General features: G+C 45.5%; 1 protein-coding gene across 1 annotated transcript in view; it reads left to right on the top strand.

Moving 5' to 3' along the window:
- Positions 1–12545, top strand: part of EED (embryonic ectoderm development) — a 677001-nt gene that overhangs the window by 301081 nt on the left and 363375 nt on the right. Inside the window, exons 7-8 of the mRNA XM_069639744.1 lie at positions 6068–6159; positions 7676–7809. Of these exons, the coding sequence (XP_069495845.1) occupies positions 6068–6159; positions 7676–7809 (226 nt within the window). The remainder of the gene's footprint in view (positions 1–6067; positions 6160–7675; positions 7810–12545) is intronic.

Below are 12545 nucleotides of genomic sequence, written 5' to 3'. Positions count from 1 at the left end.
ATTATAAAATGTGGTGTTTTTACCATTCCATGCTCTTTCTCCCAGAATTTACATTCAGAGCCGTAACACAGTTCACATTTAAATTTCTAAGATGTAAAAAAAAAATGCCATTCTATGCATAATATTTGGTAGTCACCCAATTCGTTCTTATTTTAAGACACCGACTTTTGGAAGATACATTCTGAAACGAACATTTAATCTATCAAAGCCTGTTGAGGACTGCAGTTCTAAATTTCTTGGCAGGAATATCACCCGCTACTTTGCCTTTCAAAACAACCATCCCCCAGCTTTCCATCAATGTTAACCAATCGTGGCCTTGTGTCCTAGATAATGAGCCACGCCCGCATCAGTATAGGACTTTTTTTGTTGTCCCAAAACAGGAAGAATGTAAACCCTTGCATAATCGGAATAGCATTCGAATGAGGCCCAAGCATCCAGTTACCCAATGAATCCTTAGTTCATCCAAAAAGCATTCTGCGGTAAACATAACTGTATTCCAATAAATATCAAGAAAAAAGAATCCCAAGTTATCTCAACAGACTGAAAAAATGGGTTGTGGGACTTTCAGCAGGAGGCTGTTATTCCTAAATTATTCCAAACTCTTTAGTAAATCTGCTGCTGGTGTTTCTCTTTGGCCCTTTACTGTCGCGTTTAGGAATAATTGATAGCCCTCTAACAGGGGGCATATTAAAAGCCAAGTTTCTTCAAACATAAAAATATCTTGAACTGTTAAAATGTGCACTTCCTGCCTGAAAAGGATGAGCAAATCCTCAAGTGTTCCAAGATCCTACCACAATATTCTTTGGCTTGGATGTTGTTATGCTATCGCTTGTCTATATGAAGAGTACCTGCCTCCAGCCAAGATCAATTGGCATCTGAGTCGGAGGATTTACATTTTGGCTTTACATTTTTCAAAGCAGGTTGGGACCCTACTGTTTTGGCTCATATCGCCTGCTATTGCTTATAAATTTAGATAGCAAAATTATAGCAATGGTTACTTTAATGAGCATCACAAAGTTCACCCAGATCTGGTGGGATTTATCCCTTGCTGGTACACTAGTAGCCAGGTTTGCACATTGTAATGGTGCAGCCCAGGAGAAGGCTGTAATAGCACATTGGATACTGAAAAAGAAATTCTTTGGGTCCTACTGGGTTTACCTACTGTGAGTATGTCTTGGTTCTCCCCTGCACATGTGCTGTGTGCATGCAAGCTATGTGGAATGTTCATGAGTGGAATGTTGTGTGAGAGCCTCAGTGTTCCCTGGTTGTCAGTTGGTGACCGGAGTGCCCGTTCGAGATGGTGCCAGTGGATGTCTCCTATGTCTTCCTTGTAATTTAAAAACTTACTTGCTTTTGTAACCTTGTCAACTGGACTTCAGTAAAGACGTTACTCTTCCCAAGCATGGTGTCTGAGTCGTCTTCAGTAAAGACACATCTTTTCAATTGTGACGAGCTGGTTTAGGGCGAAGTAGGCAAGGAACTGCTGCAACTGTTCTGGGTTAACGTAAGGGCTGGCAACTTTTGGCAGAGGTCAGTTTCTGTAAGGGCGACCGTTGGAGCTCTAAACTATGCCATGCTGGGTTTCACTCCATACTGGTGACACCACACAGGGTCTGTGTGGGGATGATTAAAGGCCGGCAAGTTTTTTGAATGTTTCGGAACGAGGGAGCTGCTCTTCTAGCTGCTGTTCGTTCACCGAGTGCTTACCCAGAGGTCTAGAGTAAAGAAACCTGGAACGTACTGTCAACATTGTGATATCGGAGTGTCTTTGTTTTTTTACCTATGTTTTATTTTGATCTGGTGCCTGTTTGACACAGCTGTTCGAACTTGCAGGTTGGACTGTATCTGTTGCTGGTGCTGAGGGGTGGCAGGTGTGGTACATGGGTGCTTTGGGGAGGGAATTGCCAGAGATTATTCTTTGGGTTGGGGTGGGGGATTAAAGCCGAAGAGAGGAACATTTAATTGCTGCAGTTTTACGCTGCTTGCACCTTGATGCATTTTTTTCTAGCAAAGCGCTAGATGGGCATTTCAAGGTGCAATATGAAGGTTGTGGGCAATGTTATTCAATTAAGCCTGAACTGCGTGGGGCCACCTGCCCAAGTTAGTCATGTGAGGACTGTTTAAGTTGTAATGCTGTGTGGTGAGATGTTGCAATTCAGTTTGGTGTAGTGGAGCATTTGTGAATTAGAAGGGCCTTCTGTTTGGGATTTGACTTTGGAACTTAGGTGGAACTTAAGGCTAGTTCTCTGTGGGGCTGTGGTTGGAACAGAGTGTGGTGCCTGGTAGCTGTTCAACAAGTGAGTGATTATGTACATGACGTGGCCTCTGGTTAGGCATTTTTGACAGCAATGTTAAATTGTAGGTTTAAATGTTTTTGGTGTTTAACCTATTTTTTACCTCTACAGGACCACCAATTATATGGACTTGGTAGCTCACGACACAAACCTGATAAGAGTAGGGATCTCATTTACATTGTTCTAGTAGCCTTATTTACCTATTGCCTGTTGAGATTTTTTGTTGCGAGTCTTATCGAAACTCAGCCTGTGGCCTAGCAAACCATTGGTTGGGTTTGTGGTGGCTCACAAGTATGTGTTAGCAGTGCAGTGTCCGCCAGTGGGGCCCGACATGCCTATGGTGCAGTGTTCTTTGTTGTATGCCTGATCACGGACCACCTGGGATGTTTCTCACCTAGCACTTTTGGGGTTTTAGCCCGTGCCAGTTTTTTGTTTGTGGGTGTTGGACACCTGGTGGTATGGAACGTTGGTGGACGTCTTACCTGGGGAGGGGTTCCCGCTTGTGCTTTTGGTATCCTGGGGTTGGACACTCGGTAATATTGTGGGGGGTGTCCTCTCTTTTCCATTGGTGTGTTGGTGATGGATACCTGTTACGCGGTGTACTTTGTTGTGCCTTTGTGCTTTTGGCAGTGTGCTTTGTTGGAGGGTGGGCTGTTACTACAGTGCCCCGCAGCTGTTGGAGGTATGATGAGAGATGGTTGAAGTATGCAGTCAGTATGGACTTCATGGTGTAGTTATAGCATTTGGGCTGGTTTGAGTGTTCTGCTTTTGGGCCCACAAGCGTGGACTGTGGTTTGTTTTGACAGGGATTTTCCTGTCTATTTGGAGGACGGTGAAGGGATTGAGGTTGTGTGGGAGGCGGTATGAAGTGAGGGGTTGGGAGTGTTTTTCTTGTTTGAGTTTGATTGGAGTGTTGGTTGGAGATTTAAGACTTCTGGTCACTTTTCCAGATGGTTCTCCGTGTGTTCTGTTCCGTGCCTTTTTTCCTTTGTGTTCAGGAGGACAATGTGTTGAGTCTTGGTTCTCCCCCTGGTGCTGTGTGCATGTAAGCTGGTTATCAGTTGGTGAGCTGAGCGCCTGGTGAGAGGGTGCTGGTGTATGTCTCCTATGTCTTCCTTGAAACCCAAGAACCTTCTTCCGTTTGTAACCCTAACAACTGAACTTCAGTAAAGAAGTTTCTCTTACCAAGCATGGCGTCTGTCGTCTTTAGTAAAGACGCATCTTTTCAGAGTGCTTCAGATTATGGAATTTTTGGTCCAACTCCTACCTTTGTGATTAGGTTGCTGTATAAAATCTTCCCCCTTTACTTGGCAGATGTACGTGGCAGAGCTCCACTATGCTGTTCGCTTAAGCGGTGGAGCCACTGCCACAAACTGTGCAATGAGATGGGTGAACTGGATGTTACAATACAGGCAATCCTTGATATCCTTGAATACTGACAAACATTTGCTTTATATGCCTGATTTACGTTCGAGACTAGCATTGGGTTTAGCTGACCAATTTCTGGAAGTATTGGGAGACTAGATATTAATTGGACCAAATTGAAGGTATTCACGCTGGGCACTCCAGATGACTGCATTGCAGGAACTGATTTCTTTTGGACCCCACATTTATCAAATACTTGGGCATCCGAATATATATATACCATAATGAGGAGAAAAATCTATAGCCCAGCATAGAACACCTATTCAATGTGAATTTAAAATCCACTGTTGGGGTTGCACACCCCATTTCCTTTAGCTGGGCGCATTGCGATTGCCAAGATGCTAGTTGTCCAAACTATTGTATGTATTTGTCCACGTGTCATGTACAGCACTTAAGGAGATACTGAAAAGATGCAAACAATCATTGAACAGACATGGGGTGGAATAGCAATGGCACATCAACATGGATACGTACCAAGCCATATGAAATAAGTGATGGGAATTTCCAATCTGAATGCTTGCATTTAAGCCGCACACATCCAACATGAAGTCCTTTTTAGTTTAATTATTGCACCATACACGTGTGAATAAGGAGAAAGGTCAACTTGCACCTTCAATCCAATATCATACTTTCGTTGTCCGATAAATAGGGTGTAAACATTGAAACCTGGTAGCGCGAATGCCGCAAAGGCTTGGAAACTGACGGTTTATAGAAGTGCCACTGATTGATCTGGAGGCGATTCCTTTAACATGTACCTTTATGGTTTGCATACTCCCTAAGGATCCAGCATGTGATCTTGCATAATCAAGGCGGCACACCATTTTTATTGACTGATTTTGTTATCTTCACATGTGAGATTTAAATTTTCGGGGGGTTTCACACACCCAAATACCCCTGCCTATAGATATCTGCCCCCTGCCCTCTCCTGCGCCAGTGGGATTGCCTTTAAATTGGGGTGGTGGCGATGGGAGAGTTGCACCTCAAACCTCCCTGCCCCTGGCTCCTCAGTCTCCTCCCTTCCAAAAACCTTCCCCTTCCCACTCCCCCAGACACACAAACTCTCACTTACCTGCTCTCCTTACGCCTTTGCTCCCTTGCCACCACCCTTCCACGCTACAAACCTCACACGCACACTTACCTGACACACCTGTGACATCTGTATTCTGGCTCGCCACCTCCATCAGCCCGTGTGCAGCGAGTGGCGTGATTGGTCAGTTTTAGAGAGAATGCTCCTCACGGTGTACCTGAATTACCTTTTTGTTTTTTTTTGTTTTTTATTAATTTTACATCTATTTTTTCACTGCATACATTCGGGACAGTGGGAAACACCCAATCACTTGCAATTATGTGGCTAATGGGAAATAGAGGAGCCACAAACCCAAAGGTGTCAAATGTAAATGGGTAGCAGTGGAGGAAATGGACCACTGGTGAAGTGATGAGGCATGCAGTCCAACCAGGATTATTTCCGTTCCGGGACAGGAAGTATAGAGGTTATGATGGAAAGATAATCACCCCAAGGAAATAAGAGGATCGACATTGCACTCGGTAAGCGGGCGCTCTGACCAATGTAAAAGTAATTTTGTATCTTGCTTACACATCATTGATTTGTTTTGTTACTAATCCACATATTAGCACGCTTTGTAAACTAATGCATATACTGCAATCTCTATTAAAGAACTTAAATTGTGTTTTATATTCTTTACTTCTAGTCCTCTATTTTTGTGGCACATATTAATACCCGTCTAATATAGTACATAGTGTGATGGTCCTTTGTAAAGACTTAAGGCTGATTCAGTGGTTTTATAAAAGCACATGTTTTTAACAGAAACTGTACTGTGATTGTCAAACTGGCGCAATACAATTTTACCTTGGGATGGATCCCCAATAATTTGGAGGTGGGGTGGCTGCAAGACGTATTCCCCATTTACCTCGCTAGATCCCCCCCCCTCCTCCCACAAAATGCCAGACTGGTTTAGATGTGGCAAAACAAGTCATTTTGTTTTTATTTAGGCTGCAAACCTACTCTAAGGGCCCTCAAAGGGTTAAATTGGAATTGTGTGGACACGTTTGCTTGGCAGTGGTTGGTCACAAATAAACAATGCCTGCTTACAAATTGTAGTAGGCCCCCACCAGGTGCAGTTATTTCAACTTTTTAATGAGCGAGCCCGGTCCTGGGGAAAGAGGAACTGGCAAACCATGCGTGAAAAGCTTCAATATCTTTGGGGATATTTTAAGAAATATACTGTTGGAATGTGGTTGCATCCCAAACCCATCTTACAGTACTGAAACACTGCACATGAACGTTCACTTTATTCATGGTTTAATAACCCTTGTGATCTTTACCCTAGATCATGCACTAAGATTGTGGAACATCCAAACGGATAACTTAGTGGCGATATTTGGAGGTGTAGAAGGACATAGAGATGAAGTTCTAAGTGCGGTGAGTAAATGCCACAATCCTAATTTATTTAGTTCTCTAGTTTGATTTGGTATCTGTGCAGTTCCATGGACTTTAAGTTGCAATCCTAGGACTGTCTTCTGGTATTCATCCCTGGCAAGATGGGAAGAATAAGACAATCCGAGTAGGAGTAGTTTGGAAAGGACACTAGTCCCATGAGCCATATTTGGGGACATTTTTTTTCCCTCCTCCCCCAACTTTGACTAAAATAATCTTCTCTCAATAAATGCAAGCTGGCTTCTGCCAGATGTAACTGCTGTTTCAGTCCAGCTTTCCATTTTATTAAAATATGTAAGTTTACAGTCTCAAATCTCTTTGCCTGGGTTGTGTTCTGCTTTCAGCTGTAGTGATTCTAGCAAGCCAGTGCTTTCTCATTTTCCTAATGTACCCCAATTCCTCTGGTTGCAGTCGTGACTCTAAATTGGGGTATGGCTTGAAGAGGATTTGGCTTATACCAACTTTTATGTGACGATGCCTAGTACCATGTTTAGGGTCTTATTAGTTTGGGCTATTAGGTGTTGCTTGCGACACTTGCAAGCAGAGTTAGAGTACAGATAGGGAGACATGGGCTATGAGGAGGGACATAAAGCTTATAGGTGGTGTTTGGTTATTTGCTCACCCATTGACTTCCAATGGCCATGCTAATCTGTAGGTCCGTTCCCAACCCATTCCTGCCGCGCCCAAAACGCATCCCTTGTGCTTGCTTTAATCTAGCCTTACTATCAAACATTGCACTGAAGTGCCTGCCAGTGTTTTTGCAAGGCAGTCTGCTGGGAGTTGATGACTTAATTTAAGTTGTAAACCTGCTACTGGTGTAATAAAAATGCCAACCAGGTATGCCTTCAGCCACTCGATTTATAAGCCCTATGCCTGTCCTTCACTTAAGTCCTGTTAAAAACAAGCATTCGCAAAGCAACAGTTTTGGCTTGTGTGTAAGTATTAGGCATTTGCCAGGCAACTGATACTAGGTGCCTAGGTACTCGTACCATTTTGCCCCTACTACCATAAATGGCCAGTTAATACCACTGCAGCTGTGCCTTTTCCAAGTTTGATTTTATTTTATTTATAAAGCGCAGTCTACTCAAAAGCCCAAACTGTTGCCATTGCCAATGCTTGTTTAATAATAGCTTGGGCAGTTGGTTGTTTGGACTGCTTATGCATAAACATAGGCCTGTTTCCACCACCTGCTTTTCTCACACGTGTACTTGTGGCATGGCACAAATCACTTATTTGTTTAATGTAACTTTGTTCTAGTTTAGTTGATGTTTTTGGACTAAGAAGTCCTTGGACTATCATCACTTCATGCACTTCTACTTCCTGCAACATTGACTTGTTTTTTAAATAAACCAATGACACTAGTTAGGATTGTGAACATAATTCAGCTGGTATGAACTGCTGAATGGCGTCTTGCTCCCTTCTGCTATGTGATAACCCCTTTACCATTAGTGTAGGGCACTTTGTATGCAACCCTAATACTATCCATTTGTGTCAAATGCAGGATTATGACCTCCTTGGTGAGAAAATAATGTCCTGTGGTATGGACCACTCTCTGAAGCTATGGAGGCTCAACTCCAAGCGAATGAAAAGCGCCATTAAGGAATCCTATGATTATAATCCCAACAAAACCAACAGGTAAAGTGCTTAAGCTCGTTAGAATTTGTGCCTCTTGAACTCTATGCATTATAGCATTTTGTTTATTTTACTTATATAGCGCACCTGACCCAGGGGTATCTGGGCGCTCTTGAGGTAAGTAGAATGTTAGACATACGCAGTGTAGTTAGGACTACAAGAATACAGTAGATATACAGAAAGTGCATACATGGAGAAAATGAACAATTGCACGTGGGTAGGATAGGGCATATCCAGGTGTGTATTAACATGGCTAGAAAAATAGTCAAAACAAGTGTAGTGAAACAGTTGTTCTACTAGATAGCCTACATGTAGGCACACCAGATGTGCAGGTACAAATAGATGTAGCAGGTCGGTGGTGGCCAAAAGGATAATTTGATTGTTTATAAGGTGACGTTGATAAATCTGGGTTAGTGTTGACTAGTTCTTGCTGAGTAGCCAAGAAATGACACTTCTCCTGAAATTGGAGAATACTTGGATAGATATGTCAGAGGGGAGGGTGTTCCACAGTTGGAGGCCATGACTTTACAGGAAGGTTGATCAAGCCATGAAACTTGAGCCCTAGAGCCAGGTCAATCCTGTGATTAACTCACTGATGCTCAAGCCCTTGTAGTGTGCATCTGTGATAATACAATCTGTGAAGTTGCACTCAAGTGTATTAATATAATTAGTGTTCATTGTCCTCGTGTGGCTTAATTACTCTTCCAACAGAACATGAACTGTTGAACAAGTAGGACTGAAAGAGATAAACCATGGCAAACGCCTGGAAAAACCAAACGCTGCTAATGTGGCCCAAGAGGGGACCAAAACATTGGTGAACGAAACCAAAGTGAAAAATATAGCCTATGTGATTCGAGGGGGTGGGATGGGTGGGGATTTAACTCCTGAAGCAAGAGGGATGGGGGAGAGGACCTGGCAGCCAGCAAAGTACAGATCAATTACAGATAGGAGGGTATTACCCATCAAAAGTAAAAATAGCGAAACAATACCAGGGCCCCTACAATCCCCCCAGCGCAGACGATGAAAGCAACAATTGCGTCCCAGCTACAGCTGGATGCACCAAATAAAGGAGCATACTGCCGGGCCTCTAGGGATGGAATCTCCTCCTGGTGTTGCGCACAATATTTCTGCCGCCTTAGTCTGCCGGGCCCGTAAGCTTGTGTCCTTCGAGGGTGGTCTGTTGAACGCCCAGTATGGCCCATCCTCCAAAGCAAAGGCAGTACCAAGTAGAGTCAAAGCATCTTCTGGGGAGGAGACTTGCCATGGAGCATTTTGGTAGTCATAGGAGTTTGAAGGAAAACCCCCCATTTATGATATGATCCTGCAACCAGACAGTGACGGGGCACATCCCTTGCCTCTTCTGCCAAACGAGTTTAGCCAGGTCTTTGAAAATGCAAATCTTAGCGCCCCAAAGGGGCTATTCTGCGGAACCTCTAACTTTCTTAATATCTTCACTCATGTGGAAAAAAGTGTCCCTTGGTGAGGCCATCCGGAATAAATCTCTTGCTTTTTTGGAATGAGAAGATCCGGTGTGTACGATCAAGGATCTTGTCCGCATCAGCTGAGGCACAATCTCCCGAAAGATATCCTGTACATAGGAAGCCAGTTGGGCATCAGGGATAGATTGTGGAATCCCCTGCAGCTGTATGTTATTTTGCCTTGCCTTTTTCTCCCCATCCTCGATTCACGGCAACATGAACACTTGCTACTCCTCAAGGGACCATGCTGGGCTGGTCGTTGGAGAGTTCCATGACGGAGCTTTCCATGTCTGTCAGCCTGGCCCCCATCGAGTCCATGCTTTTGTCAACATCCGCAATGGCTTGGGTGACATTTGCCTAGCAATTCAAGATGTCTTGTCTGAGCTCCGTCAGCATCCCCTGCTTTAGGGTCTGAAGGAGAGAGGCAATATCCGCGTTCGTAGCCAGCGTTGGAGCTTTATCCTTTTCTGCCAAATCCAGGGGTAGCCTTTAAGAGACCGGCTGCACCTGCTTATGTTGGCCAGGAATTCCTTGATGTCGGAGGATATAGGCTACTTGGACTTGCCGGAAGACCTGTTAAAGACGAAATAGGGAGGAGGCCAGCTCTCAGCCCCCAGATATTAAACCGATGAATCAGTCAACTCTGTGTCAGATAATATTAAAGACGCCCGTCTGACACCAGGGGGAGGGTGGGGAGTGGTCCCCGACCAAGAAGGGCTCTCAAGAAGCACAAGATAACACAATTCAGCTAATAAGGAACCTGCACTGTGGTATAGATGTTGAAAGAATATATAGGGCAATTCCAGAGAAGCTCCCCGGCACACACAGGGTCCACGTAGAATCCACTGAAGGGCTACAAAACAACCAGAAAGTGAGACTGCGCTGACAGTTCAGTAGACATTCCCACCTTTAAAGCCGCCACTGCATGAATCTGTGCCTCATGTGAATTTAAAAGGTCAATGGGGGCGTCACTGCAGCTTGCCAGGTAACGTGAGCTTCTTGGGATCTCCACACGCCAAGCCTGTGCCTCCCTGTACAGCCCTGGAGCTCCTAACCGAGGGACTGCCAGAATTATAGCCAAGTAGCAAAATGGGGGGTGGGGGGAAGGTGTTCGTGGGCGTGGTCTGCGCTCATGTGGTAAGGTTGTGATTTTTACCGAGCTCCCACTGAGATCCTTCCTGATCCTGCAACATGGCGTTTTGTAGCGGCTTCCCGTGGTACCTGAAGGCATCTTCCTGCAGGGGACACCAGTTCTTTGACGCAGCACGATGCGAGGTGCTGAGGAGCAAGAACACCCACGTCCATGTCTGTGAGGCGAACGTGTTGCTTATACAGCGGCCTGCATCTCTACTGGTAAGCTAACAGCTGCGGACTGAGAGCCTGCTTTCCTTTTGTTGCATCTGTACCGCGTATCTACGTGGTTTTGATCCTTTCACTCTCCCTCCTTCTCCATTGGCACTCGGATCACACGTGGGGGGCTTACTGGAACTTGATGTCTCACTGAGTTCCTCTACTCCCCCCTGCTACTAAGCTTGGGAAAAGTGCGTCTGCTGGGAAGTTTACATGCTTGAACTTCCTCAACATCTGGGCGCCATAGTTGTTGGCCCACTGCGTGGGCCCCTGTATTGTAATACCTTGCTGGAACTCAGCCCAATTCCAACAGGAAAATTGTGGCTGCCCAAGAAGCTAGGCCATATTAATTATCTTTGCGGTCTGACATCCCTCCTGCTGCTCCAACACACTTGGTGGAGGTCCTCCGAACATCACAATCCTTCTGATGCTTGTTAATCTGCTTAGATTCACATGATGTGCATATGGTCCGACATCCAGTGGTAACTGCAGAGTATTGCATCTTGTCTTTTGGGGACCGAAAGGGGACGTCGGCATAGGCGTGTCAGTAACACTATCCCTATCGTGACGTATAGTGTACTCAAAATACCTCACGCGCCGAGGTCCCTCGGATTGCTTTTTTCCACCCAGAGAACTGGTCACCTTATAGCAGAGATCTTGCTTAAGATGCATTGTTTATCCTAAACCGACTTGTCGGTTATTTCCCTCTTAAGTCATTTTGACGCTAAGAACAACTTTGAAGACTACGGGGGACTTGTCTACAACGGTGGATTTCAGCGCCTACGATCCAGCGGCTGAGGCATCCACGTGGCCAGGCATTCTGGCTGGCCTTTACAGTAGGGAGAGTGGTGTCGTGGTGGCCATATTTCCGGTATGCCTTTCCTCTTTCCCCCTCTTTACCCGCTAGGTCTGGTCATCTTCCCCTTTTGCTATGGAAAGGACTCCTTTTAGGTTCTGTCCTAAGTGTAGGGTCAGATATCCTTGGAAGGATGAACACAAGACGTGCAACACCTGTCTCCCCTTAGATCACAACGAGAAGCGGTGTGCGGCTTGTAAACTCCTTTGGCCTAAGACCCTTAAGGAGCGCCGTGTAAAGCGGTGGGCCGCGTACAGTATGTTGTGGGTGGAACCCCCTTCCCCCACCGCCACACCCGCCGAAAGAGACTGGGGTACCTGCGATGACCAACCATCCGTTGCAGATGTTATAGACCTCGAGGCGGACACTTCTAGGTTCGCCACCTCCGTCCCCGACCATTTAAGGCCCGACTCTGGTCTCGCTTCAGGGACAACACCCGGTGACAGGGGCGTACAATTGCATTTCACTAAGCACACAACCCCTACACCTATTTCGACGGGTATGTCGAAAAAGGTGAAAGCGCCAGCAGGGGCGTCTAAAATTTTGGTGGATTCATCGGTTCGTACAGATCCAAAGCCTTCCCCGCATCCGCAGCAGCGTCTTGCGACTGGGCATTCCAAAACAAACAAGGGCGCTATGCCTACATCAGGTATACACGTTGAAGCGTGGAAATCCGACGCTACGATGGTCCTGAAGGCCGCGGTAGGCCCAAAAATCACAAGTAGGCCTCAAGGCAAAAAACCAACCGCTAGGCTCTCTAACGCCGCGGAAGGCAATAAGTCTACCGATAGTCCTCCGGACCCACTAACTCACGCCGATTCAGAGATAATAGAAGACAGCATCGCGAGAAGAACTTCGGTGGTTGAGCTTATTCCTGTTCTGCCGAAAAACATGAGGCAGGCCGCAGACAAATCTTTGGATACGCTATGGTGCCTCGATTCTCACGATACCTATGAGGACAGTCCAGAGCCTCTTTCCAACACCTTGAAAGACAATTTTTGTCGCTGAAGGACGGAAGACGACACTTTTCCACCCGTAGGCTCTTCTAAGTCCTC

Source organism: Ambystoma mexicanum, chromosome 7q (assembly GCF_040938575.1).
Source record: "Ambystoma mexicanum isolate Mex_15411 chromosome 7q, UKY_AmexF1_1, whole genome shotgun sequence".
NCBI lineage: Eukaryota > Metazoa > Chordata > Amphibia > Caudata > Ambystomatidae > Ambystoma > Ambystoma mexicanum.
The sequence above is the reverse complement of the archived record's forward strand: the minus strand, read 5'-3'. Positions and strand labels throughout refer to the sequence as shown.